The sequence below is a fragment of the Bufo gargarizans genome, chromosome 6, assembly GCF_014858855.1.
Source record: "Bufo gargarizans isolate SCDJY-AF-19 chromosome 6, ASM1485885v1, whole genome shotgun sequence".
NCBI lineage: Eukaryota > Metazoa > Chordata > Amphibia > Anura > Bufonidae > Bufo > Bufo gargarizans.
The window spans coordinates 31,152,899-31,177,095 of NC_058085.1; the positions used below are offsets into that span (position 1 = coordinate 31,152,899).

General features: G+C 43.1%; 2 protein-coding genes across 2 annotated transcripts in view; both read right to left on the reverse strand.

The window, feature by feature from the left end:
• The window catches only part of LOC122941918 (zinc finger protein 184-like), a 104,629-nt gene extending 84,712 nt beyond the window's left edge, over nt 1-19,917 (reverse strand). Inside the window, exons 1-3 of the mRNA XM_044299416.1 lie at nt 19,880-19,917; nt 8,168-8,317; nt 7,857-8,036 (exon numbers count right to left, since the gene is read on the reverse strand). Coding sequence (XP_044155351.1) covers nt 7,857-8,036; nt 8,168-8,245 — 258 coding nt within the window. The 5' untranslated portion in view covers nt 8,246-8,317; nt 19,880-19,917. The remainder of the gene's footprint in view (nt 1-7,856; nt 8,037-8,167; nt 8,318-19,879) is intronic.
• Nucleotides 471-7,839, reverse strand: LOC122942575 (gastrula zinc finger protein XlCGF26.1-like). Its single transcript, XM_044300234.1, has 2 exons — nt 7,624-7,839; nt 471-3,581 (listed from the first exon to the last, which is right to left on the reverse strand). Exons 1-2 carry the CDS (start codon nt 7,697-7,699, stop codon nt 1,930-1,932), a joined length of 1,728 nt encoding a protein of 575 aa, XP_044156169.1. The 5' UTR covers nt 7,700-7,839; the 3' UTR covers nt 471-1,929.
• Nucleotides 19,918-24,197: the final 4,280 nt, after the last annotated feature.

Here is a 24,197-nt window from a genome sequence, read left to right on the forward strand (position 1 = left end):
GTGCTGAACCAGTTCACACTACTAACCACATCAGGCAGCGTCTCTAATATTGTACTTTGTCCACTTTCTATTTACTATTTCATCCAGTACCCTGCTCAAACTGTATCCAAGCCATCACACCCAGCCAGCCATAATACTGCTCTGTACTGTTGAGGGTCAAGCAACCCAAAACAGCTGTCCATGGATGAATATCTGGCCAGGCTATTGTCCCAAGGCTTGCTAAAAATCAGATTGTGACTCATAGGGAGCCACTTCCAAGTGGTAGTGCTAGCCAGATGGTTCTCTTTTCTCAGGAGATACCAGAAAAGTATGAAATGCTAGTCTTAGTCAATCTGTCCCAGAATGCCTACCTGCTCTCACTCAGCTCCATTGGTTCTCGTAAACTAGCTTAATATCTAAAGAATAAGGAATCATAGGCACAGACACAAGAATACAAGTTTTAAAAGAAATGTTTATTAATGATTGGCCACCACAAATTATGAGATATACATTTATGTGAAATATTCTATACACATGGTTGATATACAGGTGAGCTATCTGCAGACATTTTTAATGATCATTTAGTGCTCTGTATTGCTTTCCCTTTCTATTCTATGACTTTACTTTGTATTTTTATCTTGTACTATGTCACTAAACTGTATTGAACCCCTTAAAGACCCACCCATTTCAGACTTCAATGAAATATCCTCCAGAGACGTCATCAGTATTAAACTGGTGGGGTCCTGATCCAGCATCCCACCAATCAGCTGTCTGTGGCAATCAACTGCACTGGAGATAAAACTAGTAAGTGGTAGCATGAGTCGCTAGTATTTAATGACAGAGATTCTTTGTACAAGTCATTCTTATTGAGAAAGCCAGTCGGATGAGTAACGAAATGCCTTCAAAAGAAAATACAAGTCTAGTGCCTCTCACTTACTACTACTGATATACCACAACCTGGAGCAATGAGAACCTTGCAATGTTTTTGTGGTATTTTTGTTGCACAATATAACTATGCTATTTTTATTCTACAGGTGGTTAAAAGATTGTAGTAGTACCAATTTTTTTTTAAATGTGAAATAGTGTTTACAAATGCATACTTTTTAAGGCTAATTTTACATCAGCGTTTTGGCATTCCGGTTTTGAGATCTGGCAGAGGATCTCAAAACCAGGCCAAAAGGGTTCCAATTAGGGCCAATGTATTGTGAATGGGGTATGTTCTCTTCAGGATGCATCCTGTTCTGGCAGACACAAAACCAATGCAAACTGTGGTTTTGTGTGATCGAAATGGAACAAACCAGATTGTCACTATAAACAATGTAAGCCAGTGGTGTCGGAACCAAATTTTTTTTGGATCTTTATAAAAAAAATTAAAAAGTATCCATCACCCGTGACTTACATTGTTTTTAGTGACGGATCCGTTTTGTTCCATTTTGATTTAACACAACCGTGTTCTAACGGATCGGATGCATCCTGATGTGTTAAATCAAACTGAACTGTTTTGGTCCAGTTTTGAGATACTCTGCTGGATCTCAAAATTCGAAACCAAATCGGTTAACGCATTTACTGTTTCATATAAATGTTAATTAAACATAATTATACTGAACACTGAGGTCATGCCTCTGTAGATACAAATTTTAGGCCCCTGGTGCAAATCTTCCCTCTGTCAAACACTGCAGTCACTTTTTACTGTGACATTTAAGAGGTTAAACTGCTGGGACTTATCTGATTGTAGTTGTAGCTTTTTTTAATTTTATTACAGTCATAATCTTGTTGCTGATTGTGTATGCACAGTGACAGTATCCACATAATTAGAATGCTGTAAAAGTACAGAGCTAGCCTGCTATTATGACACATTAGAATCTGGGCACGAAAATGTGCTTCCTGTGTGAGTTCATCGATGCGCATTTACGGTGAACTTTAACACTTTCCACATACGGTACATCAAAATTACTTCTCCCCTGTGTGACTCCTCTGATGAGCCACAAGACCTGCCTTAAGTCTATAACATTTCCCACATTCGGAACATGAAAATGGCTTCTCCCCTGTGTGAATTCTCTGATGTCTATCAAGATCTGATTTTTGGTTAAAGCATTTGTCACATTCTGAACATGGAAATGGCCTCAAGCCTATGTGATTTCTCTCATGTTTAACAAGTGTCGATTTCTCTTTGAAACATTTCCCACATTTTTGGCATGAAAATGGCTTCTCCCCTGTGTGAAGTTTCTGATGTTTAACTAGAGTTGATTTCTGAGTAAAACTCTTCCCACATTCTGAACAGGAAAATGGCCTTACCCCTGTGTGAATTCTCTGATGTTTAACAAGAGTTGATTTTTGGGTAAAACATTTCCCACATTCCGAACACGAGATAGGATTCACCCCTGAGTGACTTCTCTCATGTGTAATAAGGGCGGATCTTTCTGTAAAACTGCTCCCACATTCTGAACATAGAAAAGGCTTTGCTCCCGTGTGACTTCTCTGATGTTTAACAAGAATTGATACCACATTGAAACATTTACCACAGTATGAACATGAATATGGCTTCTCCTCCGTGTGAATTCTCTCATGTTTAATAAGAGCTGACTTATCTGTAAAACATTTCCCGCAGCCTGAACATGCATATGTCTTCTCCCCTGTGTGAATTATCTGATGTTTTACAAGAGTTGATTTTTGGGTAAAACATTTCCCACATTCCGAACACGAGAATGGCTTTGCCCCTGAGTGAATTCTCTCATGTGTAATAAGGGCGGATCTTTCTGTAAAACTTCTCCCACATTCTGAACATAGAAAAGGCTTTGCTCCCGTGTGAATTCTTTGATGTTTAACAAGAATTGATACCACATTGAAACATTTACCACAGTATGAACATGAATATAGCTTCTCCCCCGTGTGAATGCTCTCATGTTTAATAAGAGCTGACTTATCTGTAAAACATTTCCAGCAGCCTGAACATGCATAAGGCTTCTCCCCCGTGTGAATTCTCTGATGTTTAACAAGAATTGATTTTTGGGTAAAACATTTCCCACATTCCAAACACGAGAATGGCTTCGCCCCTGAGTGAATTCTCTCATGTGTAATAAGGTCGGATCTTTCTGTAAAACTTCTCCCACATTCTGAACATAGAACATACTTTGCTCCCATGTGAATTCTCTGATGTTTAACAAGAATTGATACCACATTGAAACATTTACCACAGTATGAACATGAATATGGCTTCTCCCCCGTGTGAATTCTTTCATGTTTAATAAGAGCTGACTTATCTTTAAAACATTTCTCGCAGCCTGAACATGCATATGGCTTCTCCCGTGTGTGAATTCTCTTATGTATAACAAGAGATAATCTATGGGGAAAACCTTTTCCACATTCTGAACATAAAAATCGCTTCTCCCTTGTTTTCACTTTTCTGTGGCTTTTATTTTGCTGTGACAAATCAGAAGATTGGACCTGTTTAAAAGGATCAGATGATAGGTGTTTGCTGTGAAGAACTAAGGGTATATCTGGGATAATGGCATCTTCTTTGTAAGTGTCCTCTGTGATACCACAATCCTCTGTTCTAAAATCAGAAGATATCAGATGTCTCTCTGAGCTCCTGGTACAGTCATCTACCAAGAAAATAAAAATAATGTTATTATTTTGTATACTATAACCATAGATTTATATTAACCCCATAGCATCATGTTCAGAGTATATTGGGAGGTAAAATATGGTGCCAACTCAGGAGCTCAGCCACCATCATAGGATGTGGCAAGCAATGTCTATGATCTGAGATGTCTGTGATCATGGACACTTCACTCCTCAGATGCCTTGGTCAATAGTGGCTATGGTATCTGAATAATTAGAAGGGAAAGCTCCCTCTAAGGCCTCATCTCCCTGCCAACCAAACACTTCCCAGTGAAATTGCTGGGTGCTGTTTGGTTATTAAGGAAGCCTGGGACCTTGTAATGGGCTTAACAGGAAGACATCAAAGTCACCATAGACTGCAACACTAATGTACTACAGAGGATCGTATCAACAATCCAATGGCTGCATATTAAACTCTGCTATGGGAAAATAAAATTCAAATATATAAAAATAACAGGGCTGAAAATTCAAATCACCCCCCCTTCCACAAACAACCAATAAAGAACGACTGCTATCGCCGTGTTAAATATGACCAAAAGTATGTACTCAGCATAGTGTTTGACATTGCAGAAAAAAAAATGAAAACACTTGGGGTACATAGTTATATGTACCCCAAATGGTACCCCACAAAAATAGGTGTTGCAAGGCAATTTTTTGAACAAAGTAGTAAACCATATAATTGGTATCTCTGTAATCAAACTGACCATGGGATAAAGAGGTAACATTTCAGTCTTAGGGCACATAAAACAATATAAAAATAATACCCTAAAACACACAAGCATGGTTTTGTTCAGAATGCTAAAAAAATTAAAAAGTATATCACATTGATTTATACATTGATCTATATTATCCATTTTTTTATGGAGTTTGAAGGCTGGGCCAATCAGGTCCCTGGCTCAGTGTCAATCTCAAATCTAGGTGGTGGATTTAAGTCAGGCACTGACTGTCTGTCAGTGCCTGTGATTTTTGGTTTTCTGGCTCCTGATATCTTCAAAAAAATAGTGCTGCATTTCTGTTGGACCTTCCGGTGTGTTAACCTTGGCTTGTTTCAGGATTTGCTTCCTATCTAACTAATTAGGTTTCTACTGATTCTACTGGCTTTGACTCCTCAGCTTGTTTCTAGAATAACCCCTTGTCTTCTGTTTTGCTTTTACTCTTCTGCTACTTGCGAGCTCACACCTGTTTTCTACCGCCTTACTCCACAGACATAACATGGGGCCTGAGTGGCCAAGTTCAACTGGCCTTGCAGGGAGCTCCGTTGATCTACTAACTGGAGTGGGGAAGGAAGATAGGCAGCAGATTTAGAGTTTGCTGGTGGTGGTCCCAGATGGCGACCCTGTATTTCTTTCTCACCACTATATTCTTACATTCATATTATGTATATCCATTTGTTGAAATGGCTTCAGCAAAACTGCATGTATATTTCAAATTCTGATGCTCATATGCCTATTCTATGCACTTTCGGCAGTGGATAATGGTAATTGGGCACTCTAGTGGGTTTTTGAGCTATGATATACTGTGTGTACTGACACCTTTATATCATAACCAGCATGAACTTTTTCATCAACTTGTCCCACAGTAGGTTTTCTGCAGGATTTGACTACATGGGCTAGCTTTCACACAAATCAGAATGCCTTGAGTGGCCATGACCTGTGGTCAGTTTACTAGTTTACCTCCTTGGACCACTGTTGGTAGGTACTAACTAGAACACCCAACAAGACCTGCAGATTGGAGATGGTCTGATCCAGTTGTCTAGCCATAACAGTTTAGCACTTGTTGAAGCTGCTCAGATTCTTACCCTGGTCCATTTCCCCTGCCTCTATTCACATCATCTGCGTCAATTTAAAGAAATGACTGCACAGTGCTTGCCGCCTAACATATGCCACCGCATGACAGGTTCCATTGTCATAAGATAAATTATATTCACTTTACCTGTGAGTGTTTCTAATGTTATGGTTGATCGGTGCATGACTCCATGTTCTGTATTCCGGTTGCACACAGTAACATGACTCTAACAGGAGCTAATCGATCAATAGTCACAACATTATTTCTCTCATTAGTACTGACAGCAATTGTTGAAGAAATAGGCCTCATTCAAATTTAATATTTTATGTCCATTGCTGTAAATCCACATTTAAATGCATATCACATGTTATTGCATACAACGGTATCACATTTTCACCCATATTTAATTTGTATTTTGGCTGAATGGGTAAATATAAAGCTAAAAATACTGACTGAAGAAAGGGGCGGACTAACCATTTGGGCACTCGGGCATGGAACGAGGGCCCGCGGCCATTAGGGGGCCCCGTCGGCCACCGCCTCCGCTCCACCGGCTCCGTGTGTGCACTGATCTTATCCTTTACTATGCGAGCGGCATGGCTCGCATAGTGAGGGACTCACCGTGAATACTAATCAGCGCTTTCATTTTGGAAGCGCTGATTAGTACCGGAGGACCAGGAAGGATCGGTACTCACTGCTTCCTGGTCCTCGGCTGTTGGCTGTGCAGGGCTGCGCACAGCGTGAGTCGCTCTGTGACGTCACACTGTGCGCAGCAGCCGACAGCAGGAGGAAGAAGATTGCGATGCCAGTGAGGAGCAGCGGAGTCCAGGAGCAGGAGAGGTAAGTGTTTTATTTTGCTGGGAGCTGAAGCATAATGGGGGCTAAGAGGCATAATGGGGGCTGACTGAGAGTCATTATGGGGGCTGACTGAGAGTCATTATGGGGGCTGGCTGAGAGGCATAATGGGGGGCCAGAAAGGCATAATGGAGGGCCTGAGAGGCATAATGGGGGCTAAGAGCGGCGTAATGGAGGCTGATAATAGGGGCTGAGAGGCATAAGGGATGATAATGGGGGCTGATTAGAGGCATAAGGGAGGATAATGGGGGCTGATGAGAGGCGTAAGGGAGGATAATGGGGGCTGATGAGAGGCATAAGGGATTATAATGGGGGCTGAGAGGCATAAGAGCTGTTTATAGGGCTGATTGGGGGTCATTTACATTTTGGTCCGAGCTGAGGTCTGATTTGAGATCTTATTAACATTGGGGGTCTGATTGGGGCTGTCAGCTGAGGTCTGATTTACATTGGGGGTTTGACCTGAGGTGTAATGAATTTATTTTTTTCTTATTGTCCCCCTTCTAAAACCTTAGTGCGTCTTATACGTCTCCTTCTTGAACTGCAGAGCGGTGCCCACTTCCAGTCCTGAGCCCAGCTGCCTACTGCCCAGAGCACTGATCCTGAGCCTGCTGGGGTCTTCAGAACTGCAAGTATTTACAGTAATTCACTGTAAGTTATATTATATATAATACTTGTTTTGTGCTGATTGTTTTTTTTTTCTATATTAAGGGACACTATAGTCGCCGGAACCACAACAGCTAAACGTAGTAGTTCTGGTGGCTATAGCATGTCTCTGCAAGCTTTTTTAGAAAAAAAGGCAGTATTTACATTACCTCCAATAAACCCTCTATTGGCCACTCATCAGACGGCCACTCATCAGACGGCCACTAGAGGTGCTTCCTAATCCGGTTGTGCAACACTGGCATTTACGCTAAACACTCCTCATAGAAATGCATTGATTCAAAGCATCTCTATGAAGCCACGCCTGCGCAATAGCCTCCCAATGCTTCCCTGGGTTGGCTATGATATACTCACACACTGCACATTCCTGTCTATTGTATTGATGAGGTGATCTGCCATACACTGAGTCTGAGATACGCTTGTGGTGTTGTGGTGGAGGGTGTGATTTATTTTATTAGTAAACATTTATTTTGAACATAGTGAAGAGAAATTCTGTTCCAAGTGTAGGTGATTTGGGCAGTGCAATATGTGGGTAGGGTTGTGGGTGGGTGTGGCCTGAGGGCGGGAGGGGACACAGGGGCCCCATAATCTCCTATTGCCCGGGGGCCCCATGAATTGTCAGTCCGCCCCTGAGATAGAGCCTAAAAATTGAATGTAAAGTTTTTCTATCAAGTTAATGAGTAGAATCCGTGAGTCTTCATTGCTTAATTTAGTGTTACTACTCACCTGGGCGGTTATCTGTAGGAATGTCCTCTATACTCTGCTCATCATCCTTCACATATGTCTCTGTAGCCTTAATCATTTTCAGATCTTTATCTGGATCCAAAATCTGTGAAACAAATACTGTAAATGAAGACGGTTGGAGGAGTCATGTGGGAACCTAAGAACATGATACAGTCATCACCCAGATCCCTTCATAGCGTTCCTGTATAATGTCCCAGCATTCCCAGCAGTGTCACCTCTCCAGTCAGCAGCTCAATCATCTTGTTGGCGAGTTCTAGGATCTTCTCTTTATTGATTTCCTCATTTATTAGGGGGTGAAGTGGAGGCCCTGTGATTGGGCTCAGGGTTCCTCCCCATCCTTCAGACACAGGGTCCTGACTGTGCTCACTAGAGGTCTTCTTCACTACTGTGTAGTCCTGGTTATGGAGAGACACAGTAATAAATATCACTCCATACATCTCCAGAGTCCCTCACCTCTCCAGTCATGTCCATATGTTAGTAACATAGATAAGATGATGTAATGTGACATTTTATCAGAACCTCTCACCTCTCCAGTAATGCGATATAGTATCTCCAGGGTAAGATTGAATATAGTCTCTGCTATCTTGACCCTATCTCTATTCATCCTTGATGGGTCAATCAGGAGAATGATCCTATATAGAAGATATCCACTGAGCAGATCTTATATTGTAGGAACCTGAATGAAAAGAAGATGAACCAATTTGAAATCATGCAAAATGCCATGTAAAACAAACAGCTCTCTCTTTTTGTATGGATTGGAAGATGAGTTGAATAGCTTATAAGTTCCGCTATGTTCCTTTATGATCCAAACCATGTGTCTGTGGATCACTACAGCTGAGTAATTAGGATAAGGTGCTCTTGGTCTTTGTGACCCACCCAGTCACAGTTGTAACCCACCCAGTTCCTTTATGAGATAACAACATGTTGCACCTTCACGTCACTTCTATAATCAATCATGATCCAGGGTGTTGATACCTTTTTTAAGTAGTCAACTGGTAGATCACTTCATAAATCTAAAGCTGAGTCAGGGATTTCCAAATACAGATCTTCTTGAACCTTTTTAACAATATGGATAACTAAAGATGCAGTTTTACTTCTGCTGAGGTGTGTATATAGACCTTGTGGAGATTGAGGTAGATTTCTTTGACATAAAGCTGTTTTTGACCATCATAGACAATGTTCATAACGACTTTGTTAAGTCTTCTTGCAATTATCTTGGCTGCAATTAATTAATTAGGGAAATAAGTCAATATTACTTGCAGTCTCTGGTGTCCTTCCCAGGCACAGACACGACCACTATGGTGGCTTCATACATAGATGGGGCTATGCATCTGTCTCAGACGCCTACATTGAATATTGCAAACAGTTGGGGTACTAACACATCTTGATAACTGTGGGTAACCAATGAGCACCAGGCTAATTTGACAGTGTAAAGAGCAAGAGGGATTTCTACACTGCCTTGTCCTTGTCTGTTTACTAATATTGTCTAAGGCAGTTGCCATGTAACCTCCATCTGAATCTGGGTCAGTCTATCACTTAGCTTTCCCTGGTTAATTTAGACAGGAGCTGTTGATTACTTAGCCTTTAAAAGTCCAGGCTTTTTTGTGTTGCCGGGGATAGCATATGTTTTGTTCTTACCTTTCCAGATGTTCATTATCTTGTTGTAAGTTGTTGTGTATCCTGGGTCCTGTGGGCCTCCAGCCTTCATTGCTGTCAGCACTGGTTTGTTGTTTATTATTTGTCTGCGATTCTGTATTATCTGTTTGTTCTTTTTTTTTTTACTTGTCTTTGCTGTCTTGTTGGGTTGTATTGCAGAGCATAGTCAGTTTGGCTTATCTCCCATTCTAATTACTCATCATCCACTCTCTGGCTGTATGCCATCACCATGTGCCATAAACTGCGATGGAGGACTCTGATGTCCTTCATCGTTAGGTTCTTATCAGCTACTGGAGAGTTTCTCTAAGTGCACCGTTGTCTACCAAAGCTGATACACGCCTCACATATGTTTCATGCAATCGTCCAGTTGTTGTGCAGTTTGGCCTGTGGGTATCTATAGGTGAAGTCCAGTTCTGCGGTCTAGTAAACAACCGGTATTGTTATAGACAGTTTAGGGCAAGTGGTACTTTGTACATAAATACTAATTTTGTGTTTGGTTTTAGTAACTCATGTGTGTATAAAGAAGCAAAAAAGTGCTGGAAAGTATCAGAGATGGTTAATATATAGCAGGGTCATGGATCGCTAAAATAGTTGGTGCCTTGGACATGCTGATCATATGTGTTAAAAATGAGTTGGGTTGTTTGTTTAACCCCCCAAAAAATCATCCTGCATTTGGTTTTGAAGTCCAGAAGTTTATTACCTTTGTAGGCATCTCCAGGCATCCAGATTGCATTGGTTACGGTCATTGACACATTCCTTTATGCTGGAAAATCACCAGAATCCCGGTTAGATGCTATTATAGTCAATGAGGATGTGGCGGTGCATGGTGCTGTCCAGGTATGCCAGATATGGTTCTAAGAGCATATGTAAATGTAACCTAAAACAGACTCCTCTGTTCCAGGTGCCCTTCCTTCATACAACCTGTCCAGTGTGATGTCTTTGACCATGGTAAATTTGCCAACACATACAAGCAAGTGATCAGGGTAAGGCCTCATGCACACGGACGTATTTTCTTTCCATGTCCGTTCCGTTATTTTTGCGGAACTATATATTTTAATGGGTCCGCAAAATAAAGGAAGTTACTCCGCGTGCATTCCGTTTCCGTATGTCCGTATCTCTGTTCCGCAAAATAATAGAACATGTCCTATTATTGTCCGCATTCCGGACACGGATAGTACTGTTCAATTAGGGGCCAGCTGTTCCATTCTGCAAAATACGGAACGCACACTGAGGTATTTTTTGCGGATCCGTTTTTGCGGACCACAAAATATATACGGTCGTGTGCATGGGGCCTAAATCAGTGCAAATAGACAGGTCTGTTTCAGCACAGGCACATACAGAAACAGTAATACAAGTTTACATGTGTTCACAGTACATGAGAAGAATATGTAGCACCCCTCGATATCTAATCTAAGTTGTAGAAAGTTATACTGCAAACTAGTACCATGACCTCCTGGGAGCAATTAGAACGGCAGAAATCGTGGATCCATCGAACCCATCGTATTTTGAAGGAGCAGTTCTAAGGAAAAACCTTGGCCAGTACTAAACAGTGGCCCTTAACATGGTGCATAAAACAGAGAGGCCAAGGTTAGCCTTACGTGTATTGCGGTATGTTATATGAGTCTTGTAAGAAGGTACAAGGAATCAGGAGAGAAATGGCCATGTTACCAGGTGGTTCCTGTCCTTATAGAACTTTAAGTTCTCCGTAGAACACAGGGCAGGCTGCTTGCAGGGTAACGGGGATGTCCTGTCCCGGGTGCCCTGTCTGGCGTGTGTTTACCCCCTCAGGGTTGAACAAAGGGGGAGGGTATGTAAGAAGGTACAAGGAATCATAGCGGATAATAGATATGTGTCACCGAGGTTCCTGGCCTCGGTGGAGTAGGAGCCAGTTTTCATGTGTTAGCAGCAGTTGCTGTGTGACATCTTGCTATCTAGTATGGCTGTAAATAGCTGATACGGGACAGCTCTTACTGGGAGCAGTCAAAGTGCTGGGTGGGTGACTACTCCCCACGGTCCAGGCCGGGTTTCGACAGGCCTATAAAAAAACAGCCAGCAGTCTCAGGTGGGTGGATTACTCCTCTCTGACACTGGAGCTATTTGAAACTCTGCTAAGATCTGAGGCCTGTGTGTGGGCTGAAAGCTGAAGACAGTGTGTCGGGCGAGCAGGCCGCCTAAAGTATGCAGGTGGGCTTTCTGAGGCTGAGCATTCAGCCGGGTGTGGATTAAACACCCACGATCAAAGGTGAATGTTTTTGTGTATGAACTGTTTTGGGTGTGAACTAACACCAATACTGAAAATGGACTGTCATACTGTGAACCTGCAACTAGTGTGAATAAACACTGCAGTTTTTGAGTTACAAACGTGTCTTTGCCTCTATACTGCACCCACTTGTCCTGGCTGCCAGAGCGAATCCCCACAGTCTCTACTAGTCACCTGTTGCCCCCTGAAGATTCCCAACTTGCGGGATGAAACATGTCGTCATGTTGGGAGTGGTGACACCGATAGGGATTTGGCCATTTGAGGGTCAGGTTCCAGATGGGGTCGCCCCTATCTTGGCAGGTGCTCTGTGTTGTTAGGTAGGGTGACATAGGGCCCCATTCCCCATCAATCTATAGGGCATAGCACGGTCAGTGACAGCACACTTCGATTTTCAGCACCATGGGATCCCCTGCAAAACCCCCTCACCCCCTTCTTGAACCATAGGAGAAATCCCAACAATATACAGACATCTGGATCTTACTGGATAGATGACATATTGAAACACCTGCCGATGTTGGCAATTTGTTCATATAACTCATTTATTTATGGAGATTTGCTTTTAGCGCATTCTTTACAATTTTTGCTTATAGCGTCTAATTTATTGATTAATAAAGGTTACCTGACCCACCTCCTTGTTTAGTCATTTTGGCGTGGGTGGGATATTCCACACCGTTGTATTTGTGGTACGGTACCATTATGTAATGCACTGCAGTCAGCATCAACATTTGTGACCTTGGTTTTTATATGTACGTTTCTTCTGCTCCGTATTGTACTCCCCATATAATGGTTACTCACGGTTGTTTTTGCCTATCACAGCTTGATAAAGGGCAGCTCTGCTCCAAAATGTCGCTGCTTTACTGTGTTTCGTGTAACTGGATATAATAAACTGTGGCAGTCATAATACCCCTTTAACTGGCCGAATTTATGTAGAAAAGCCGGCCTCTACGTAACTTTCGGCACATCCAGCACCTATCTAAATCTATGTCGGCTTTTTTGTCTTACATATACATCATTTTCTATGCCTAAAACAAGCGTAGAAAATGATAAATGAGACGGGCCAGCCGGCCTGCCCCTTCCTGCCCACAACATGCCTACTTTTTTTTAGATCCGGCGCCAAAAAGTGTTAGTAAATGACTCCCTTTATTCACATCGAAATATTACCCTTGGAGTGGCGTTCCTTACTCTGTAAAGACTTTATGGTACTGGTGATTCGTGACAGTGGACACCTGATGGACGGGCACCAACATTTATTCCTTCAGCTACTGGGTGTGCAACTTCTAGTTACTACCGGTACACTCTCAGGTAGTGGCGCATGAACAGTCCCTGCTCTGGTATTGGAAGCAGAACTTTTGCTTGCGCCAGAATAATGGCGCGGATGCGACATTGTCAGGGCCAAGTGAGTTGTCCAGCCCTAGTGGCAGGGTTGAGCTTCTTCAGCTGCAAGGATAACCTTTTACAGACGAAAAGCTCTATTTCATGAACGGCTCGATTCCTTAAAGGGGTTTGGCCATTGCACATGCGCAGCCACCCTCCATTCATTTCCATGGGGCCGCCGAAAATAACCAAGCCAACTGGGCTATTTCTGTTGGCCCCATAGAAATGAATGGGAGTGGGGGCGGCACATGTCCGATGCGCTCCCATTTACATGTATGGGAGCAGAGGCGAGCAGCGCGTGGTGGTGGCCGGACCCTAGCCACAGCTCTCCCTGCTCAGTTCTCCTTGTAGGTGCAGGTCCCAGAGGTAGGACCCACACCTATCAGACAATAGCGATATCCCCCTTTGTATGTGATGCCAAAACCCCTTTAATCCCTTCCAGAGATTAATACTATGATGCAACAGACACATATCCCATGGAAAATATATACAGTGGCTCAGTGGTTAGCACACTACAAAGACAGTAAGCAATGAGAATGGGGCAGATTTACTAAACCTGTACATGACGTTACCCTAGACCTGCACCAGATTTATCACAGCGGCTCAGGCTGGACGGTGCAGGCACTACTGGTTGTAATACTTTGTGACCTCTGTATGTAAGAAAGGCACAATTTTGGTGCAAATTGGTGCATCTTAGGTCCCGCCCATTTACCACAAAGCCACGCCCACATGGCAGAGCTAAGAGCAGAGCATTGCGCTAAAACTAGATGTGGCAATTTGCACAATTTTTTTTACCAGTTGGTGTCAAAGCTTGGTACGGTGTTCAATAGCACTTAGGCGCACTGCGATTAGTGGATGTGGGCCTGTGTCCGTAAATAGACAGAGGAGCCCGGCTCCAGGGTTATGTGGCCGCTTATAGTACTCTGTAAAACAGTACAGAAATAATTCTGCCATAAAGCGCATAAATAACTGCTGCATAAGCCAGCATACGGCATTTAAAATCTACTACAGGTTCATATATATAAATGCAACCATATAGCATCAGATCCAGTATGTACGAGTAAATATTACTCTCCCTTACTGTATATGAAGAACAATAATGTATCTGACAGCATAAAAGTAGTTCTGTCAGACTGTATTCAACACTGCTATATAACACCGCCAACACAGAACAGAAATCATTGTCCCTATAATTCTACCAAATAATACGTAAAACATTACCGCCATAGAAAAAATAATGGTTTTTAATATTAATTATTGGCTGCTAAAATGTATAGAAAAAAAATACAAAAACTCTCTGTAAAATGCTACCATACAATATATAAATGATACTTCCACACAATATATAAAATATTACCTCTTTACAACAAATAATGCTGCTATACAGCAGTGAAATATTTGCCGCCATATATTAAAAACTGTCTCCATATATTATAAAAATAATTCTTCCATACAGTTTATAAAATACTAATATACAGTATATGATGGTGGGAAATGGTGTGTTGTTTATCATTTTGTCACTGTTTGATGTGTTGTTTATCAATTTTACAGATTTTAGGAGTTTTGTCTTGTTGCTCTTCCATTCTGTGCATTCCCAGTGATGATTATATTATAGGAAGGTCTGATAACTGAGTCAGCTCAGTGACCATCGGCAGCCTGGCTGTTTTCATGCCTCTTGATGGACCCCTGCTGACATTTCCTGACTGTCCATTTATGACCTGCTGCTCTCCAAATGCTGGAGATCTCCCACTGTGGTTCCTTGATCACTGAGGCACCATTTCCAGGTCTAGGGGGCCTGAAAACCATTAACCCTGTCTGCCTATCCAGAGATATAAGGACAGCACCTGAGGAGGACAAGAGGCCAGCAAGATAGATCCTTTGTGGGATGCTGATGCTAGGGACAGCACACCAAAGAGAATTGGAGGAACCTTGCTTACCCTGGAACATACTGCCTCTACAGAGAAGCATCTGGAGCCACACTGCAATATCAATCTCCAAGCTGGAGGAGTGTGACCCTCATCTTCTGGGGTATTTATCCTGCTATTGGACTGTAGCCGTGTTCCTGGACTATTTACCCGTTGTGTGGTGGAGTGTTTTTATGGACCTTTTGGTTTGCATATAATAAAGGTCCTTGGGCTGATTTGGGGATACCGGAATAGGACCCCGTGACAACTGGTGGCAGCAGTGGGAAAAACAGAGCACAGCCCAATGGAGAACCACCCACAGATTGAATACAGAAACTGGACCGTATCCAGTCTACAGGAGAGAGCCATAGATCTGGGCCTAAACTAGCAGGGACTGACTAAAGAGGCCTTAATTGATCTACTGGTGGGTGCTAGCCAGACCACCTCTTCTCAGATGTCCAACGGACAAGCGTTGGAGAAGGGGACTCCCACCCCTAAAAGCCAGTGGTTGGTGTGGTACGAAAAAGAGATGGCAGCTCTGGGCCCAGGCGTCTCCCAGGAGTATAAGGAGGAGGCTGCTCTCCGAGCCCAGCGGAGACAAGAAGCAATGGCGCCTAAAAGAGGGGGTAACGTGACTTTGAGCATTAAACCCATCGACCCAGGAACCTGTACGGATCACCCGGATGGACTTCAAGCCGTTTAATACGTTTTACAGAGATGTGGAGGGGTTCTTCAAGGATTTTGAGCAGCAGTGTGCCGTGATGGAGCTGCCCACTCTGACTGGATGTGTTTGTAAGTTGGACTCCTGACCGGAAGTGTGGCTTACCGAACCCTGGATCCACCGCGGAACCGGGATTATGACATTGTAAAACGGATTATTCTGGATTACCATGCTATAACCCCAGACTCATATCGGGCCCAGTTCCGAGACCACAGGGGGATCATTCAAGTTGTATGCCTATAATATGTCCCAGGCATGTCAGAGATGGCTGGAAGCGGAGGAAGCCTTCACTGTGGAAGATGTTGTACAGGCATTCCTTATCAAACAATTTCTTGCCAAGTGCCCCTCCGAAATACAGGAATGGGTCCGGGAGCGCACACCGCGCACCTTGGATAGAGCGGCAGCTTTGGCCGATGTGGCTCTTACTATCCGACCGCAATGGAGGAAGCTTCTGGACCATAAACCACAGCCTCCGGTTATATCTGCCCCTCCACCCAGCAGCAGGACGATGACAACCCCACCACACAATCCTGAGCCCCAACCACTCCAACAACGACCTGGGGAATACACAGAATGGTAGAGCAACAAGACAACACTCCTAAAATGTGTAAAATTATGAACAGTGACGAAATGATAAACAACACACCATATCCCACCATCACACAGCATAAAAATAATTCTGCCGTACACCATACAGTCTCATTACACACAGGATATGAAGTCATTGTTGTAGTCGAGGCCGAGAAATCCATTGGGGTTTCCCCGCGTATAGTACCGACTACTATTGGTATCTCATTCTTTGGTGCTGCACCCCCCTTACATCACCTCCGTCATCTCTGTCTACCAACCTACCCGTGCTCTCCACAGTGCTGCACCCCTAAATCTCCTCCCTCATCTCTGTCTACCACCTTACCCGTGCTCTCCACAGTGCTGCACCCCTACATCTTCTCCCTCATCTCTGTCTACCACCCTACCCATGCTCTCCACAGTGCTTCACCCCCTACATCTCCTCCGTCATCTCTGTCTACCAACCTATCTGTGCTCTCCACAGTGCTGCACTACACATCTCCTCCTCATCTCTGTCTACCAACATATCCGTGCTCTCCACAGTGCTGCACCCACACATCTCCTCCTCATCTCTGTCTTCCATCTTACCCGTGCTCTCCACAGTGCTGCACCTTTATATATCTCCTCCTCATTAGGCCTGCACGATAATCAACAATTGCGATATGGCGATTTGGTCGACCCAAAAATGCTGTGATTACCTACAAAGATACACGGCCGCCGCACAGCGTGGTCGGCACGTGTATCAACAGAGGGAGGAAGGGCTGGGGGCCGGCATCTGGATTAGGCAAGACAGTGGGGACCGGTGCAGTCCCGATATTTTAATGCACCGGTCCCACTCACTGTTGTATAACCTGTAGGCATTGTTAAAATATAATAATCATGTGTAATCCAGCTGTATAACTTACAACTAAATTCCGTAGCAGAGAGGAGGGTGGAGACAGACATGCACCTGCGCCGCCCACTTTATGAATGAATTAGTGAGTGACGCGTCGCCCGCCCATACTCCCGGCCTGCCTCCTCCCTCCTCTCTGCTACGGAATTTAGTTGTAAGTAATACAGCTGGATTACACATAATTATTATATTTTAACAGATATTTTATTTTGAAAAAAATTGTGCATTTCAGTTCTTGAGTTGAGCATAACTACATTTCAGCATTATCAGTAATTTGTGTGTGATTTTGCCTTGAAAATCCAAGCAAAAAGACCTCTAACACAATTCCCTTAACCCCTTAAGGACACAGCCTTATTTCACCTTAAGGACCAGGCCATTTTTTGCAAATCTGACCAGTGTCTCTTTATGTGCTGATAACTTTAAAACGCTTTTACCTATCCAGGCTATTCTAAGATAGTTTTTTTCGTCACATATTGTACTTCCTAACACTGGTAAAACGGAGTAAAAAAAAATCATTTTTATTTATAAAAAATACCAAATTTACTAAAATTTTTGAAAAATTAGCAAATTTCCAAGTTTCAATTTCTCTACTTCTATAGTACATAGTAATACCTCCAAAAATAGTTATTACTTTACATTCTCCATATGTCTACATCATGTTTGGATCATTTTGGGAATGACATTTTATTTTTTGGGGACGTTACAAGGCTTAGAAGTTTAGATGCAAGTCTTGAAAATTTTCTGAAATTTTCAAAAACCCACTTTTTAGGGACCAGTTCAGGTCTGAAGTCACTTTGTGAGGCTTACATAATAGAAACCACCCAAAAGTGACCCCATTCTAGAAACTACCCCCCTGAAGGTATTCAAAACTGATTTTACAAACATCATTAACCCTTTAGGTGTTCCCCAAGAGTTTATTATTTACAATGTTCATCTGACAGATTAGATCATGTGCTATTTTTATAGAGCAGGTTGTTACGGACGCAGGGATACCTAATATGTTTACTTTTTTAAATTTATTCAAGTTTTACACAATAATATCATTTTTGAAACAAAAAAAATGTTTTTTTGGGGGCGATTGTCTTAGTTAGGGTCTAATTTTTTGCAGGATGAGATGACTGTTTTAATGGTATGATTTTGGGGTGCATATACCTTTTTGATTGCTTGCTAATACACTTTTTGTGATGTAAGGTGACAAAATTTGGGCTTTTTTTTTACACCATTTTTATTTTTTATTTTTACATTGTTCACCTGATGGGTTAGATCATGTGATATTTTTATAGAGCAAGTTCTTACAGACACGGAAATACCTATTATGTGTACCTTTTTTTATTTATTAAGGTTTTACACAATAATATAATTTTTTAAACCAAAAAAAATTATTTTTGTGTCTCCATAGTCTGAGAGACATAGTTTTTTAAATTTTTTGGGCGACTGTCTCATGTAGGGGCTAATCTTTTGCGGGATGAGGCGATGGTTTGAATGGTACTATATCTCCTCCTCATCTCTGTCTACCATCCTATAAGTGCTCTCCACAGTGCTGCACCCCTTACATCTCCTCATCATCTCTGTCTCCCATCCTACCCATGCTCTCCACAGTGCTGCAACCCTTACATCTCCTCCCTCATCTCTGTCTATCATACTGACTGTGCTCTCCACAGTGCTGCAACCCTTACATCTCCTCCCTCATCTCTGTCTATCATACTGACTGTGCTCTCAACAGTGCTGCACCCCCCTTACATCTCTTCCCTGATCTCTGTCTACCATCCTACTCGTTCTCTCCACAGTTCGGCACCTCCTAAATCTCTTCCGTCATCTCTGTCTACCATCCTACCCGTGGTCTCCACAGTGCTGCACCCCCTATATCTCTTCCCTTATCTCTGTCTACCAACCTACCCGTGGTCTCCACAGTACTGCACCCCCCTTACATCTCCTCCCTCATCTCTGTCTACCATCCTACCTGTACTCTCCACAGTGCTGCACTTCTACATCTTTTCCCTCATCTCTACCATCCTACCTGGGCTCTTCACAGTGCTGCACCCCCTAAATTTCCTCCGTCATCTCTGTCTACCATCCTAACCATGCACTCCACAGTGCTGCACCCCCTGAATCTCATCTCTGTCTACCACCCTACCTGTGCTCTCCACAGTGCTGCACCCACTACATCTCTTCCGTCATTTCTGTCTACCACCCTACCCGGGCTCTCCATAGTGCTGCACCCCCTACAGCTCCTCCTCATCTCTGTCTCCCATCCTACCCGTGCTCTCCACAGTGCTGCACCCCCTACATCTCTTCTCTCATCTCTGTCTCCCATCCTACCCGTGCTCTCCACAGTGCTGAACCCCCCCTTACATCTCCTCCTTATCTCTGTCTACCACCCTACCCGTGCTCTCCACAGTGATGCACCCCCTACATCTCCTCTTTATCTGTCTACCGTCCTACCTGAGCTCTCCACAGTGCTGTACCCCTCTTATATCTCCTCCGTAATCTCTGTCTACCATCCTACCCGTGCTCTCCAGTGCTGCACCCCTCTTATATCTCCTCCTCATCTCTGTATATCATCCTTGGAGATGACCGGCAAGATAGAGCTGATGGCACTTAATATATTGCTTTTTTAGGCTATTGAGCATCAGAATACCGGATCAAACATATGATTATGAACAGACTGGGGGCTACTATCAGCTAATGCTGGCGGTTTTATGTGCGTTTTTGAGGTGACAAGTTCTATTTAAATCCAATTAAAATAAAATGTTTTTAGCACAAAATATATAGTATTCAATAAAGAAATGATGAAAGGCGTCCACAGCCTTACTGATCCCCTCCCCAGTAATCCTGACAGACAATGGCGGGGACTGTACACATACCTCCACCTGCACCGCTGGACAATACACGTATGGGGGAGACTAGTGGGCTAAAGGACCTTTCATGATGTCATGTCCATGTGACCATATGGGGGAGGAGTTAGACAACAGATTGTGCGGCAGGAGGAGTTAAAGGACCTTTCATGTTGTCACGGCCATGTGATCCTGTGTGGGAGGGGCCAGATTCTAGTTGAGGAGGTAAAGGACCTTTTATGATGTCACGGCCATGTGATTATTTGTGGGAGGAGTCATATTCTAGGTTAGGAGGTAAAGGACCGTTCATGATGTCACGGCCATGTGATCCTGTGTGGGAGGAGTCAGATTCATGGTGGTTCTGCTGAAGGAGTTTTATGTGGTTCCTTCATAATGATGTCACTTGTCTCTCTTTATATATTTTGAAGTTGGAAGGTATATTGCACTGTACATTCTAAACACACAGCTCTGCACTGTACATTATACATACACAGCTCTGCACTGTACATTATACACACTGCTCTGCACTGTACATTCTACACACAGCTCTGCACTGTACATTATACACACACAGCTCTGCACTGTACATTATACACACACAGCTCTGCACTGTACATTATACACACTGCTCTGCACTGTACATTCTACACACAGCTCTGCACTGTACATTATACACACACAGCTCTGCACTGTACATTATACACACAGCTCTGCACTGTACATTATACACAGCTCTGCACTGTACATTATACACACAGCTCTGCACTGTACATTATACACAGCTCTGCACTGTACATTATACACATAGCTCTGCACTGTACATTATACACACAGCTCTGCACTGTACATTATACACACAGCTCTGCACTGTACATTATACACACAGCTCTGCACTGTACATTATACACACACAGTTCTGCACTGTACATTATACACACAGCTCTGCACTGTACATTATACAAACACAGCTCTGCACTGTACATTATACACACACAGCTCTGCACTGTACATTCTACACACAGCTCTGCACTGTACATTATACACACACAGCTCTGCACTGTACATTATACACACTGCTCTGCACTGTACATTCTACACACAGCTCTGCACTGTACATTATACACACACAGCTCTGCACTGTACATTATACATACACAGCTCTGCACTGTACATTATACACACTGCTCTGCACTGTACATTCTACACACAGCTCTGCACTGTACATTATACACACACAGCTCTGCACTGTACATTATACACACAGCTCTGCACTGTACATTATACACAGCTCTGCACTGTACATTATACACACAGCTCTGCACTGTACATTATACACACAGCTCTGCACTGTACATTATACACACAGCTCTGCACTGTACATTATACAAACACAGCTCTGCACTGTACATTATACACACACAGCTCTGCACTGTACATTCTACACACAGCTCTGCACTGTACATTATACACACACAGCTCTGCACTGTACATTATACACACAAAGCTCTGCACTGTACATTATACACACTGCTCTGCACTGTACATTCTACACACAGCTCTGCACTGTACATTATACACACAGCTCTGCACTGTACATTATACACACAGCTCTGCACTGTACATTATACACAGCTCTGCACTGTACATTATACACACAGCTCTGCACTGTACATTATACACATAGCTCTGCACTGTACATTATACACAGCTCTGCACTGTACATTATACACACAGCTCTGCACTGTACATTATACACACAGCACTGCACTGTACATTATACACACAGCTCTGCACTGTACATTATACACACACGGCTCTGCACTGTACATTATACACACAGCTCTGCACTGTACATTATACACACAGCTCTGCACTGTACATTATACACACAGCTCTGCACTGTACATTATACACACAGCTTTGCACTGTACATTATACACACACAGCTCTGCACTGTACATTATACACACAGCTCTGCACTGTACATTATACACACAGCTCTGCACTGTACATTATACACACACAGCTCTACATTGTACATTATACACACAGCTCTGCACTGTACATTATACACACACAGCTCTGCATTGTACATTATACACACAGCTCTGCACTGTACATTATACACACACAGCTGTGCACTGTACATTATACACACACAGCTCTGCACTGTACATTATAAACACAGCTCTGCTCTGTACATTATACACACAAAGCTCTGCACTGTACATTATACACACAGCTCTGCACTGTACATTATACACACAGCTCTGCACTGTACATTATACACACACAGCTCTGCACTGTACATTATACACAGCTCTGCACTGTACATTATACACACAGCTCTGCACTGTACATTATACACACACAGCTCTGCACTGTACATTATACACACAGCTCTGCTCTGTACATTATACACACAAAGCTCTGCACTGTACATTATACACACAGCTCTGCACTGTACATTATACACACAGCTCTGCACTGTACATTATGCACACACAGCTCTGCACTGTACATTATACACACACAGCTCTGCACTGTACATTATACACACAGCTCTGCACATTATACACAGCTCTGCACTGTATATTACGCAAAGCTCTGCACTGTACATTATATACACACAGCTCTGCACTGTACATTATACACACACAGCTCTGCACTGTACATTCTAAACACACAGCTCTGCACTGTACTTTATACACACACAGCTCTGCACTGTACATTCTAAACACACAGCTCTGCACTGTACATTATACACACTGCTCTGCACTGTACATTCTACACACAGCTCTGCGCTGTACATTATACACACACAGCTCTGCACTGTACATTATACACACAGCTCTGCACTGTACATTATACACAGCTCTGCACTGTACATTATACACATAGCTCTGCACTGTACATAATACACACACAGCTCTGCACCGTACATTATACACACACAGCTCTGCCCTGTACATTATACACACAGCTCTGCACTGTATATTATACACACAGCTCTGCACTGTACATTGTACACACAGCTCTGCACTGTACACTATACACACCGCTCTGCACTGTACATTATACACACAGCTCTGCACTGTACATTATACACACAGCTCTGCACTGTACATTATACACACACAGCTCTGCACTGTACATTATACACAGCTCTGCACTGTACATTATACACACAGCTCTGCACTGTACATTATACACACACAGCTCTGCACTGTACATTATACACACAGCTCTGCTCTGTACATTATACACACAAAGCTCTGCACTGTACATTATACACACAGCTCTGCACTGTACATTATACACACAGCTCTGCACTGTACATTATGCACACACACAGCTCTGCACTGTACATTATACACACACAGCTCTGCACTGTACATTATACACACAGCTCTGCACATTATACACAGCTCTGCACTGTATATTACGCAAAGCTCTGCACTGTACATTATATACACACAGCTCTGCACTGTACATTATACACACACAGCTCTGCACTGTACATTCTAAACACACAGCTCTGCACTGTACTTTATACACACACAGCTCTGCACTGTACATTCTAAACACACAGCTCTGCACTGTACATTATACACACTGCTCTGCACTGTACATTCTACACACAGCTCTGCGCTGTACATTATACACACACAGCTCTGCACTGTACATTATACACACAGCTCTGCACTGTACATTATACACAGCTCTGCACTGTACATTATACACATAGCTCTGCACTGTACATAATACACACACAGCTCTGCACCGTACATTATACACACACAGCTCTGCCCTGTACATTATACACACAGCTCTGCACTGTATATTATACACACAGCTCTGCACTGTACATTGTACACACAGCTCTGCACTGTACACTATACACACCGCTCTGCACTGTACATTATACACACAGCTCTGCACTGTACATTATATACACAGCTCTGCACTGTATATTATACACACAGCTCTGCACTGTACATTGTACACACAGCTCTGCACTGTACACTATACACACCGCTCTGCACTGTACATTATACACACAGCTCTGCACTGTACATTATACACACAGCTCTGCACTGTATATTATACACACACAGCTCTGCACTGTACATTATACACACAGCTCTGCACTGTACATTATACACACACAGCTTCAACTGCCCTTCTGGTGCTCGCCACTTCACCATGTTGTACGGCAGTGCTGGTACTAGGTCCAGGGTGGGCTGCGCTGCTAGTGTATGTCTCACTACGTAATCCGACAGTGCCAGCCCCACTCTGCTGCCCTTGAAGCGGATCCTGCGCAACCTGTGGTGTAGCAACACGTGGC

Coding starts and splice junctions, on each gene's coding strand:
- LOC122942575 (XM_044300234.1), bottom strand. CDS start 7,699: ATGATTAAGGCTACAGAGACATATGTGAAGGATGATGAGCAGAGTATA. Junction 3,582..7,623: donor TCCTACAGATAACCGCCCAG/GTGAGTAGTAAC, acceptor TTTTCTTGGTAG/ATGACTGTACCAGGAGCTCA.